This window comes from Propithecus coquereli, unplaced genomic scaffold (genome assembly GCF_000956105.1).
Source record: "Propithecus coquereli isolate 6110/MARCELLA unplaced genomic scaffold, Pcoq_1.0 Scaffold141, whole genome shotgun sequence".
NCBI lineage: Eukaryota > Metazoa > Chordata > Mammalia > Primates > Indriidae > Propithecus > Propithecus coquereli.
Genome location: NW_012138414.1, coordinates 526,392 through 539,675, shown reverse-complemented (window position 1 = coordinate 539,675; position 13,284 = coordinate 526,392). Strand labels below are relative to the sequence as shown.

The 13,284-nt window shown below is 49.6% G+C and overlaps 1 protein-coding gene across 1 annotated transcript in view; it reads left to right on the top strand.

The window, feature by feature from the left end:
* The first annotated feature begins 895 nt into the window (after positions 1 to 895).
* TXNDC5 (thioredoxin domain containing 5 (endoplasmic reticulum)) overlaps positions 896 to 13,284 on the top strand; it is a 28,904-nt gene continuing 16,515 nt past the window's right edge. Inside the window, exons 1-3 of the mRNA XM_012639630.1 lie at positions 896 to 1,167; positions 5,879 to 6,028; positions 10,885 to 10,990. Coding sequence (XP_012495084.1) covers positions 932 to 1,167; positions 5,879 to 6,028; positions 10,885 to 10,990 — 492 coding nt within the window. The 5' untranslated portion in view covers positions 896 to 931. The remainder of the gene's footprint in view (positions 1,168 to 5,878; positions 6,029 to 10,884; positions 10,991 to 13,284) is intronic.

Genomic DNA, 13,284 nt, shown 5'->3' with positions numbered 1-13,284 from the left:
ACCCTGTTGCCACGCCCAGAGTTACTACCTGGGGCCTCCCGGATTGAGGATAATCACAGACCTAGCAGGAGTCTGGGAAGCAACCTGGTGATTCACCCTCCTTTCGCTTCAGATCCTCAGGGCAGGGCTGGGATTTCAACTACCACCTGCCATAAGGTGTGTGTGCAGGTGTGAGTTATGAGGTGCCCAGTGCCGGGCATGCCCTCTGGCCATTCCACAAGGCTGAGTTCAGCCAGAGCAGGCGTGTCAACATTCATTTGGTCACTGGGATGAGTTAGGGCCCAGGACATGGGCCAGTGCTGCAAAGAGCCCTTCTCATCTACTAGAGGCTGCTCTGACCTTTCCAGAGTTCACTTGGGAAGCCGGTTTCATCAGCCCTCTGAGCCCAGGCCCGGATCGGAATCGCAGTTGAGGTCTGGCCAAGTGTCTGACTCATTCAGGTGTAAACCCCAGCCACTTCTGCCCAATTTCCTACATTCTGCTGACAGCAGCTCTTTTCTTCCTTTGGCCTGAAGTCCCGGGGTGTCTGTGTGCTGACGTTAACCGAGGCCGACAGTCCCCTCTGTGGCTTCCCTGCCTGGCCTCCTCGTTCCTTCGTGGGTGCTCACGGTCGCTCCGAGAGAAAGGCCGGTCAGGGGCCTGGGTCTGGGGAGGGCCACGGGCCCCCGCGGGATTTAGGCGAACCGGCCCGTCCCGGGAAGTGCTGGAGGCCGCGCGCCGAAGGACCTGTAGGTTCGGTCCCGTCGTTCGCTCCCTTCCCAGCGGGCTCGCGGACTCGGGCCGGGCAGGGGCGCGGGGGGCGGGCGCGCGCCGGCGCGGGCGGGGGAGGAAGGGGCGCGGCCTCTCCGGGGCGGGGCGCGGGGCGGGCAGTGGGAGGCGGCGGCGCGGAGGGACCGGCGGCCGCGGCGAGAGCGCGCCCAGCCCCGCCGCGATGCCCGCGCGCCCAGGACGCCTCCTCCCGCCGCGGGCCCGGCCGCCGGCCCTGGCCGCGCTGCTGCTGCTGCTGCTGGGCCACGGCGGCGGCGGGCGCTGGGGCGCCGGGGCCGGGGAGGCCGGGGAGGCGGCGGCGGACGGGCAGGACCCGCACGCCAAGCACCTGTACTCGGCCGACATGTTCACGCACGGGATCCGGAGCGCCGCGCACTTCGTCATGTTCTTCGCGCCCTGGTAACTGCCGGCGCAGGCCGGGCCGGGAGCCGGGGGCGTGGGCGCTGCGGGCTCCGGGTCGGGGCCGGGCGCTCGGGCTGACGTGGCGCTCGGCGGCCGGCGCGGTGCGGGAGGAGGGGCGGTCCCCGAGGGGAGAGCCGGGAAAAGGCCGCCGCTGCCCCGCGCTCCCGAGCGCTCCCGGCTCCCGGCTGGGAACCGAGGGACGGGAAGGTGGGGTCGTCACCCTTTCCGGCAGCTGGGACCCCAGACGTCAGCCCGGCGGGCCCCTGCCCCGCGCCCCAAACTTCCTGTGCCGGCCGGACGCGGCGGCCCGCCAGTGGGCCGGGACCGCGGGGCCACGTGCGCCGGCGGGAGGGCCCTTCCTGCCGGCGGCTAAAGACAGGGCTGTGGACCGTGTGCCCTTCGTGAGGGTTCAGAGGGAAAGCAGGAACTCGGGAAGGTGTGAGTTCCCGCTCTGGGCGTGTTTCGTGGAGTAGCCGGGAGTGGCCCGGGGAGCAGGGTTCCTGTAGCTACCCAGGAAGCCGAGACCGGTGCGAATCCTGGCGACCCCCCGCAGCTTGCAGTGGGTGTGAGCTCTGCGCTGGGCCACGGAGCCCACTGCTCTCGACTCAGGGCTGTCATCTGTCACCTCCTCCCCTCCGCTCCCTTGGGGCCAGGTCATCTGTAAAATGTGAGATGGGAAAAGTCACCCTATTAAACGGATGATAACCTCCTGCTTTGGTTCGCTAGGTGGGGCTTTGGTGTGGGCCTCACTGCCGACCCAAGAGCCCCCTACCCTGAGAAGGATTCCATGGGAAGGGCTTCCTGTCACTCACTCAGGCACATGCAGTGCTTTCCTGCCAGGGCCTGGGTGCCCTGAGGAAGGGAAGTTCTTGTAGGCCAGAGCAGAAAACCGTAATTTTAGGGCACAAGACAATTCGAGATGTTGGAATGGCCTGGGTGTGCTTAGTGCAGAATTTGGTATTCTTCCCCAGGGCTTGGGAGAGGGATGTATAATAGCAAGGTGTAGAGAAAAGGTACCTGTTGGTACCTTCTGGCCTATTCAGAAATCGTGCCTTTCAAAGTAAGAGAAGCCTTTGTGCCTCATATTCAGGCTCTGGCTATGTTTCATCTCATTTGGAGTTAAGTCATCTTTTGTGGGCCAGTCTGGGTCATAGCCATCATTTATTAACAATGTATGTAAGGAACACATTGTGTTTCAAGTTCCCACACTTGAATTTTTAGTACTACCAATGGTATGGAAATACTTTGTAGCATAAAACAATCAGTCAATATTAATAGTTACTCTGTGAAAAAGTAGTCTCAGAGTAACTATTCCAGTTAAATATACTACTTAATTGGAGCTCATTTCAGTGGAATAAATCTGTATGGGTCTTCTTTTTTCTTTCTTTATTTTTTTAAAGAAAAATTGACATGTGGGTGTAGTAGGTGCCTGCATGGCCAGTGGGGTTTAAATTTTTGGAGCGTCTGCGGTAAACACCAGCTCGTCCTGGGCAGAGTGAGAGGAAAGGCTGGCAAGTCTGAGCACTTGGTATTCGGTGCGTTCCTTTTCCATTATATTAGATATATGGCTTCTAGACATTTAGGTGGATGCTCCCAGAAAAAGTAACTGTTTTAAGTTTTTGTTTGCTTCTTAATAGTCTACTATGAATATTTAAATAGAGTTGTATGGGTTTCTGTGATGGCATTTAAAAGTTAGATTTTAAGAGGGCCCTTTCGGAAAGCTGCAGATAAAGCACTGGGGCTTGGGAGAGGACGCCAGGGGAAGAGGGTGAGTTCTGGCATAGTAGAGGTCAAGCGGGAGGGCAGCAGGGCTCGACCAAGGAGGCTCTGGAACAAGACCTTGCTAAGGTTAATGCTGAGATCTAGTGCTGAGATCAAGGTGGCGACTGTGGAGAGGTCTGAGCAGAGGAGTGAGGTCCCAGAGTAGTTGTGAGCTGAGCACTGGGAGCTCAGCGTCTGCTGCTGTGCGGTGCTCGAAACGCACATGTGATTTCGGGACTGAGGCACCATGTAACATCGAGCCGTGTGTTTTTGCTCTGAGCTTGGCAGCAATAGGGTTGTCCTACTGCTGTGGATTTTGTGCCAACATCAGGTCACAGCTTCGCTATGGCCAGTTTGTGGTTCACCCTGAACCTGGTGACAGCGAGGTCAAGATTTGGACCAGGTGGCTTTGCTCTGTTACTTGGCCACAGGCTACCTTCTGAATGCAGCTGGCCATCTCAGAGGTGCATACTGTAGCTGTAAGGGCCCCGCTTGAGAAGGGCCGACTAGATGGCACCTGTGGATCCATCACAATGAGGGGTAAGGGGACTGGCACGCCCGGCTTGGTGACGGTCCTGGATGGCCAGGTTTGATTTAATGCATAATGAACTTACTCTTTGTTCTCATTCTTAATCTAGTCTCATGTTTTCACAAGAAAGCTTGTCAAGGATGGAGAGGAGTTTTAAAGTTTTAGAACGAACATATCTGACCAAATTCCCCTAGGATCAGAACCGCCCTTGAAAATGCCTTAGGGAAGGTGCTTTGTTGGAGACCGCCCCACAGTCAGTAAGTCCTCAAGCCACCATTTCCTCTAGCATTTGTGGCTTCTTTGGTTATGCATCAAATGGACTAGTTCTCAGATTTGTGTCTTCAGACAGCAGGGTCACACTCGATGTGGTAAGATGCCCATGCCATGAGAAGGAGCACGCCGGACTGAGGCCAGCCAAGGAACAAAAAATGCACATCTCCCGCCGCATGCACACTTCAGGGTTCCATGGGACTTGGCCTTTTTTCTATTCTCGTTACCTTCTTTTTGCCCCTTTTGCTAAGCTCACTCTGTTGAATCTACAGAAGTCGAATCCACACATGCAGCTTCACTGTGCTTTTTGGCATTCATTCACCTAAGAAGTTGCCAGGCACTTAGTGTGTGCCAGGCATGTGCATGAGACAGTATAGTAGCAGAAAGGACAAGAAGTGCTTGCCTTGGCACTTACACCATGTGTTCTTAAATGCAATGCTGGGGTTTCCCCTCAGTTATCTTCCAGAAAAGAGGGAATCGCATTGTATGTGAGCATCTTATAAAGCAGTGTTTCTGTTAGCTGGCCAAGAAAGTGCTGCTTAAGGAAGACGCATCAGCTTAAGCAAACTTTTTTTTTTTTTTTTTTTAGACAGAGTCTCACTGTGTTGCCTGGGCTAGAATGTCGTGGCGTCAGCCTAGCTCCCAGCAACCTCAAACTCCTGGGCTCAAGCAATCCTCCTGCCTCAGCCTCCCGAGTAGCTGGGACTACAGGCATGTGCCACCATGCCCGGCTAATTTTTTCTATATATTTTTAGTTGTCCAATTAATTTCTTTCTATTTTTAGTAGAGACGGGGTCTCGCTCTTGCTCAGGCTGGTTTCGAACTCCTGAGCTCAAACAATCCGCCCGCCTCGGCCTCCCAGAGAGCTAGGATTACAGGCTTGAGCCACCGCGCCCGCCCAAAGCAAACCTTTTTAGTGCTGCCTGTAAATGCTTATTTTTGAGGTCATCTGTCAGAAAAGAAAAGAAGCAAAGAGCTTCAACAGAGATTTTATTGAGAAATTATTTTGAGGGAGCACTCACAATTACAAATGTTGGGTGTTTTTGTAAGCAAGTGTTTTTTTTTTTTTTAAAGAACATTAAAAAAATACAACAGGTGGTTACATTGTAGACATCAATGTGCACTTACCAGATAAATGAAAAAACAAACAAACCAACCCATGTGCCACAATGCTATGGAGCTGTACTTGAAACTTGGGATAACGTTTCCAGTGTTGTCTCGCATAAAACTCAAGTATGGCACTGCAGACGGCTGAGACAACGCAGGAAGGTGGTCAGCTGTGCAACTCCAAGAGTAGATCTAGTGCTGGCACAGACGCTGATGCTGTCATGAAATGCAAAGAGTGACAAGAAGCAATAATCCTAATTAACATATTTTAAATGATAGGTGATTTCAAAATATTTGCATATAACTAAATCCATACAATTAATATTATAAATAGATGTTTGATTATATAAATTCTAAAAATTTGAGTGGTCATAGACTTTTTTAGCTTCCCATTAGAGAAATGCAGAGTTGATTTAATTTTGAGGTTGCCTTGCATTTGTGGATATTTGGTTGTACAGTAGAGGAGACCTGACTTATCAAGAAGCAGTCACAGGAGTGCTAAGCTGTGGCCCAGGATGGGGAGGGAGGCAGCTTTCCAGAAGGGGAGGAGAAGAGAATTGGCACCAAACAGCCTGGGGAGTCAGGGCAGACCTGCTGGGGGGAGTGACACCCAAACCAAACCTAGGCAGATAGGGATTAGCCAGGTGGGGTTTAGGGAGGAAGTATCTGAGTGTGTCTGAGTTCCAGGGCCAAGCCAGGCCCAAGTCCTTTCAGAAAACCGCAGATTCTGCAGTTGGGCTCAGGAGTAGGCCACCAGGGAAGGAGGGTGAGTTCTGGTATAGAGGTCAAGTGGGAGGTCAGCAGGGGCCTGACTGAGGGGGATCTAGGACATCGTTCTGATCCTGGGAACAGCGTGGCAACTGTGACTGGGTTGAAGCAGGGGAGTGAGGTCCCAGGGTAGTTGTGAGCCGCCATCTGCTTCAGTGTAAAAAGGGTCGAGAGCCCCGTTGTCCTGTGGACAGGGCTGAAACTGTGGGCTGGACACCCCATGACCTAGTGCGCTCGTTACGCAGTGTGCTTGTTCCTCTTCCCTTCTTACAGGTGTGGACACTGCCAGCGGCTGCAGCCGACTTGGAATGACCTGGGAGACAAGTACAACAGCATGGAAGACGCCAAGGTCTACGTGGCTAAGGTGGACTGCACGGCCAGCTCGGACGTGTGCTCCGCCCAGGGGGTGCGAGGATACCCCACGTAAGTCGGAAGGAAGGGCGCACGCTTTCCAGGTTGTTCCCGACTACGTTCTGCCAAAGAAAGTCCAAGTTAAACTTTTGGTAACCTCCTTTGTAGTTCTGAGGAGTGAGGAGATGCTAAATTTAAGCAGGCAGTTGTTGGGGAAAAAATTATATTTAATGCTGTGGCTATTTTAGATGCCTTTTGTATTGTGTTTGGAAAAAGCCTTTAATTAATCAGTGTCGGTTTTTCCTCTTTGTAAGAAAATGTTTGCAAGGCAAAAATGGTGGTCTTCCTGAGATCCCGCCACATTTGATGTTCACCAGTGTGTGCACAGACTTTGTCATCAGTTTTTGTTTGATTTTTTGGAGACTTTTATTCCCAAACACCCTTCCTAGAGTTATTTCCCATCTGACAAGGGCTGTGTCTGTTGGAAAGGAAGGTAACCAACCAGAGTACAGCGGTTCTGACAAGCAATGCTACTTATTCCCTTGACGGTTAAGAGATTTTTTGGTTATAAGAAACAGAAATTGAAACTGGCATATTAAACAAAAGGGGATTAATTAAAAGGCTGTGGAGGAAGCTTTGAGTCTCAGATCCGGGGTTTAGGGGTTTGTTTCTGCTGCACCTCCCTGAAGGTGACCTGACTTTCTAGCTGTGCAGCTCTGTCCCCGGGAAGGACTTGGAGGAGGGAACGTGGGCTCCTCCTGTAGCCTCTAGAGATGGCCGACTATGCTCAGGAACACGTTTTGAGGTCTTCCTGTTGAGCCAGTAAAGAATCATTACTTCTGGGCAACCATGAGCAGGGCCCTGCTTGGACAAAGTGACCATTCTGGGAATGGTCGTTGTGGCCGGGGAGGCAGGAGCTTGTAGGAAGACGCGTCCCCATTCAGACCCCGTGGCAAGTGTTGGAGGGAAAAGCAGTTTCCTGAAAAAGGGAAGATGGTATTTTCGGTGGGGGACTGAGGGGTGCGGGGGTGGTGTTGGCCACTACAGCTCACTAAATATTTATCAGTCGAGGAATGCAATCAGTTCCATATAATTCATTATTAATTGGATAATATAGGGGGCCATCGATTAAGCATAAAATCAGAGCTTATCTCCAGACCTGAGGGGCATTGTGGAAAAGTGGAGGGAACCCAGGACTGGAACCTAGAAGCCACGGTTGAATCCCAGCTCCACCGTTTCCTTCCCATGCAGCTCTGGCTACATCATTCGACTTCTGAGTCTAAGTAGCGGGGTGGTACCCGCCCCTCATAACATTGTTATTGGAGCTACATGGAAAAGCGTGTGTGCAGACACCAATCCGAGCACATCCAGATTAGAGTTTCCCCTACCATTTGGAAATTTGGCATTTCCATAAAGGATACTGGAACTCTTGGTCTTTGGTGGCTGCTTGCTAATCTAAGTGCCATAATTTGAATCTACATCAAATCAGCTCAATGGACATAAAATTTCCTGCTATTTTATGTGTACTTATATGCAGGCATTCACTGTCCTATGTATGCATCACAGCAACGCCTTTGAAGTCTGGATCAGGAGTGTCCTGAGGAAGCGGGTGATGCGTAGTAGGATGAGGAGGAAATTGCTTACCTGTTCAGAGTCTGTTACTTTCAAATTCAGGGGCAGCAAAGATGGGCTGGCTGTGCTGTCTTTCCACTCTTAAACTGCTGACCTTCTGTGGCTGTGTGTGCCATAAACCATGTCACAGGGAAGGTGAAATGGGAACTCGACTAGGGCTGAGAAGGGCACTCATTATGGGGCTTCAGAGAGGGACGTGCAGAGTCCCACCTGGACCTGCTCATAACAGCTATCTGACTGCAACATCAGTTACTCCAGGGTGATATTCACAAACTTAAAAAGATCCATGTTGAATCATGGGTCCTGATTTTTAAGTAGAAGAGCTGGTCTCTCCAATTAAACCATGCACTGGTTTTGTATTGTTAAAAAGAACGAAAGTGAGGCCAGGTGTGGTGACTCACTCCTGTAGTCCCAGCATTTTGGGAGGCCAAGGCAGGAGGATTGCTTGAGCCCAGGAGTTTGAGTCCAGCCTGGGCAACAGAGCGAGACCCCATCTCTACAAAAAATAAAGAAAAATTACCCAACTTTGGCGGTGTGTGCCCTAGCTACTCGGGGGCTGAGGCAAGAGGATTGCTCAGGAGATCGAGGTTATAGCAAGCTAGGATCGGCCCACTGCACTCCAGCCTGGGCAACAGAGTGAGACCCTGTCTCAAAATAAATAAATAAAAATACATAATAAAGATGAGCTCACACTACTCTGGACATGGAATGGGAAGGAACCTCTGTGACCATCATAGCCCTGCAGAAGTTCTCGGGAACATATTTTTTCCCATAGAATACAGGCAGTGGAGTGTATTGTACAAAATGTGGTCACATTGGGGCAATTATAGATTTATCTGTGTGAGCTTTTATTCCTCTAAAATAGTACCCATCGAATGGAGTCGTGGTGGGACCTGACTCAGATGACGACTGTAAATGCCTGAGCTGGGGTGTGCACCCGTATATCAGCTTTTCTGTCATTCTTTCCCTGCAAGTTTAACTGGAGCAAAGGATTGGAGAGGGAGCGGGTGTGAGCTCTTGTAGCCACTAGAGATGGCCCCCTGTGGTCAGGAAAACGTTTGGAGGTCTTCCTGGTGAGCCAGTGAAGAATCATTACGTCTGGGAAACTCAGCAGGGCGAGACTGAAGGAGGGAAACCCCTGTATTTTGTTAGGGCTGCTGTAGCAGAGCACCACACGGCTGAGAGCTGAGAACTACAGAAATGCGTTGTCCCACAGACCTGGAGGCTAAAAGTCCGAAGTCAAGGAGTCGGCAGGGCCATGCTCCCCCCGCAACCTGTAGGGATCCTTCTTTGCCTCTTCCTGGCTCCGGATGGTGTACAGGCAACATTCGGCATCCCTTGGCTAATAGGTGCATCGCTCCAATCCGCTGTCTTCATGTGGCCCTCTGCCTGCATGCGTGTCTCTCTGTCCAAATTTCCCCTTCTTATAAGGACACCAGCCACACTGGATTAGGGCCTACCCTAATGACCACATTTTAACTCGATTACTTCTGTAAAAACCCTATTTCTAAATAAGGTCACACTGTGGGGTTGGGGGTTAGGACCACACAGATCTGTTTTGGGGAACACAATTTAACCCATAACACTGCCTATAGTAGTAGAAGGTTCCTCTTGCTGTTTTCCAAAGTGACACCTAAGTGAGGATTTTTTTCCCCTGCAGTCTCCTTGAAAGAGAAACAAATCTCCAGGAGATAGACATGTCCTTGTGGAGGTTTGGTAACAGTGGGAAAGTCTGGGGCTGCGCTTTGGGCTTGTACCCTGTGGCCCATCTCCTTCACCTCCAGCGGCAGTGAGAATTGAAGTCAGATGGCCCAGACCAACTGGAAGGTTCGTAGCAGACGCTCCAGTTCTGTCCCTGGGCTCTGTGACTTTATTAAGGAAGAATCTCAGACTTGGGCAGGTTCTGGGTAAAGCTAGTGTGCCCATTTTAATTTAAATGTCTAATCTAGCCAAGGTGCTGGTTTTCTCATATGGCTGTGAGACTTCATTTTAAGGGGAGTTGGCTATTTTTTATGGACTGAATATTTGTATCACCCAAAAGTTACTCATTAAAATCCTAACCTCCAATGTGATGGTATGAGGAGGTGGGGCCTTCAGGAGGGGATTAGGTCATGAGGGTGGAGCCCTCATGAGTGGGATTAGGCACCTTATAAAAGAGGCCCTAGAGAGCTCTCCTGTGCCTTCTGCCATGCAAGGACATAGCGAGAAGGCATCATCTATGAACCAGGAAGCCCTCACCAGACACCGAATCTGCTAGCACCTTGATCTTGGACTTGCCAGCCTCCAAAACTATGAGAAATAAATTTCTGTCTATAAGCCACCGGTCCGTAGTGTTCTGTTATAGCTGTCGAACTAACACTCTCTTCAAACCTTCAAATGTAATTTCTGCATATCTTGGCTGCTTACAATTCTATTACTGTATATTGGGCTTCTACTCACAAAATCCACATCCGTGCTGTGGAAGTGTTAGGGGTGTTTTTGATGAATAGACTTGCCAACAAATACCAGTCTGTGTTGCTTTTTTCTTCTGTCCATAGCCACGTTTTCCCCTACCCTTGACACTTTTACTAAGTTTTACCTAGAGCATGTTTTCCCATGACCAGTGGGTGACTCAGGAACTAGGAGTGTTAGTTTCACCCTGTGATCATGTCTTTTGCCTGCCATTAAAGGAACTGCTCCTGTATCCTCTCTGCAGATTCCTTCAGAGGCCGACATAGTAAAAAGAAGAGTCCTTCTCTGTGGGGAAGTGAATGGGCTACATCAACCAATGTCAAGGATGTTTATGGTCAGAAATTTGAATTCTCGTAGTGACTATATTCATGCTTTGTAAGCCTCAGATACCTGCCAAGATAGCCTAGAAGGATACATTTATTCGAAAACGATGCTGTATCTGCCACAGTCCTTGTTTAAACACACACACACACACACACACACTCCCACCCAGCAGAGAAAAGCCCAAAGGTGCTATAAACACACTGAACACTTGCAACTTGGGGTTTAGGTCACAGTGGGAGGCTGGAAGTTTTCACCTTGGATTTATTTTCCTTGAATAAAATAAGAACTGTCTAAAAGTTTAGGATTAAGTGAATTTATTATCTCCTAGAGCATTATTTTTGTTTCCTTTTCAGGTGTTATCAGCGAGTGGCAGATATGTGCCTGGCTGCAGCTCCTTGACAGCTCATTTTCCGATTGTTTCACTAAATGACTTTGCTCCCTGATAAGACAGTGCTCTCAACTCCAAGCAGCTAGAAGGGCTTTAATGTTTTTCTCTGTCTACTGCTTTGTTATTCTTGCAGCTTAAAGTTTTTCAGGCCTGGCCAAGAAGCTGTGAAGTACCAGGGTCCTCGGGACTTCCAGACGCTGGAAAACTGGATGCTGCAGACGCTGAATGAGGAGCCGGCGGTGAGCACCTCCCCTCCTTCCTTGCTGCGTTTTCGGGGTAATGTGTAACTGGGCGGCGGCCAGTTGAGGTGAACTATTAAGGCTGCCGTTTTAAAGCAGCTCTTTACTTTTTTAGAGCTTGTTGATACTGTAAGTAAAGACTAACTTTTCAAAAAACTTTTTCTTATGAAAATAGTCAAATGTGCACAAAAGGAGAGAGGAGTTTAATGAACTCGCAGCTTCAGCAGTTACAACCATTTTGTCCACCTTGTCCCCCCGTCTCCTGCCCATTCTTTGGCTATGGTCAGGCCTCAGCCAGCGTCATTTGCACATATTTCCGTGTGCAGTCTCAGATGAGCACTTGATACTTTTAACATCGCCGTGGTGACACAGTTGACAGTTCCCCAGCATCAGAGATTGACTTCTTGACCCCCTGGGGTCAGGCCCAAGCCAGAGCACCCAGTCCAGGCCGCGCCGGCACTTCCTCCTGTCCTGCAGACCTTTGTCCTCCTCCACCCGCGGCTTCCTGGCTCTGCTGTACCCTCGCTAGCCTTGCCATGGCCTGGATCCTCCCTTTCTCCTTAGTGCCCCAAGCCGAAGGCCTGACTGGCGTTGCTGATAACGTCATTGAACTATGAACACCATTAATACTCTCAGGGTCTTAATGCACTTTCCTGTACTAAGGGTAAAATCAGGAGATTGCGGACACTGTAAGAACGTTACTAGGAAAAATTTACAATTTTCCCTCTCCCCGTTGACGTTGAGAGTCTTCATTTTGTTATGAATCATTGTGATCATAAATCATCGGTCAAGTGTCCCTTTGTGGGTGGTGCTTTTGGGTTAACTCGGAGTGCTCAGGCCCCCAGAGGCCGAGGTGGACTCCGGTGGTCTGTGCTGCTGTGTTGGAGGGAGCTGGGGGGTGGCCTGTGTTCCTGCCCTCCACGCTGCTGATGAACTAGAAGGGGCATCTGAAGCCTTAGAATGTAATTTCGATTTCACCGATTAACTAAGACTGCTTTGTTGTATGAGCTTGGCGTCCCCTGGTTTGAAGGGGGTCATTTGCCATCTGAGCAGTCTTGGAGCCCCGCCGCCTGTTCGTGTCATTTTCTAGGGTGTTTGTGTGGTTCTCATTTCGGTGCCGTATTCTCTGTAGATGTCACAGCTAATCAGAAACTTGGCTGCTGCTTCAGTGCTGCCGTACCTCACGTTTGAGAACTCTCCAACAGTGTGGTGGAAGGTGTCGGGCATGGTGTTGTATGGTGTCGAACCAGAGACTTACCTAATTTTAGGTGACAGGGAAAACCACAAACCTCTCAGAGAGCAAATTTGCATCTTTGTCACAGCAAGAAAGCTGGATGGGCAGGTGTGACTTTCATATAGATTTAAACTTCACCTTATTTCCTTTGTGAAAATGTTCTGGGGGGAGCAGCAGTAGGTATTAGATGGGTGGAAACCAATTTTAGAAAGGAGCTGATAGCCTCAGATAAATCTTTAAAATAAACTTTTCACCAAAAAAGCCAGTCGTCTGCGATGGCTTGATTCAGGAAACCAGCAGCCGGGGGATGGCAGAAAGGCTTCATCTCGTGGGCAAAGCTCACTTTAAGCGAAGCGGCAGCTGCACGTGCAGGAAAGTGAGGACGGTGGGCTCCGCGTGGGCTTCCCGAGGGACGGATCCTGCCTCCCCGGCGTGGCGGAGGGCGGAGGGATGGCCTCCTGCAGTCCACCCTCTGCTGCCCCGGAACCACAGTTAGCTACCTGCTGTATTCGAAATGTCTCCCAGCAACAGGAGGTCTCGGATAATTGCCAGAAACAATGACAGTGTGCCTTAATGTGGAAAAGGTCAAACATGCAGACTTTATACAGCAGAGCAAAAACTCTTTTCAATTTGGGCTTAGCTTTTTTAAGCAGAAACCTTTTAAAAAGTTCTTCATCTGTATTTATACCTAAATAACTTAATACATTACTTTTTTAACATTCACACAGGATAAATTTAGATTATTTTCCGCTCAGCTTTACGGAAATATTAAAGAAACTTGAAAAGAAAATCTGCCATTTTTTACATTCTGTCCCAATTTTTGTATTTCCATATTTGCTTCTGTATTTTTTTCTTGAACAGTTATAATCACATAAACATTTCATTAATGATTTTTATATAGTAATATGGTCTTTATTTTGGTCATATTTTGTATTATTGTATCATGTGGATTTGCTGTAATTTGACTCTTCCTCTCTCGGTCGATATTTAGGTTATTTATAATTTGTCTGTCATCAGTAATGCTGTAAGGAACATATTTATCTTTTTTTTTTTTTTTTTT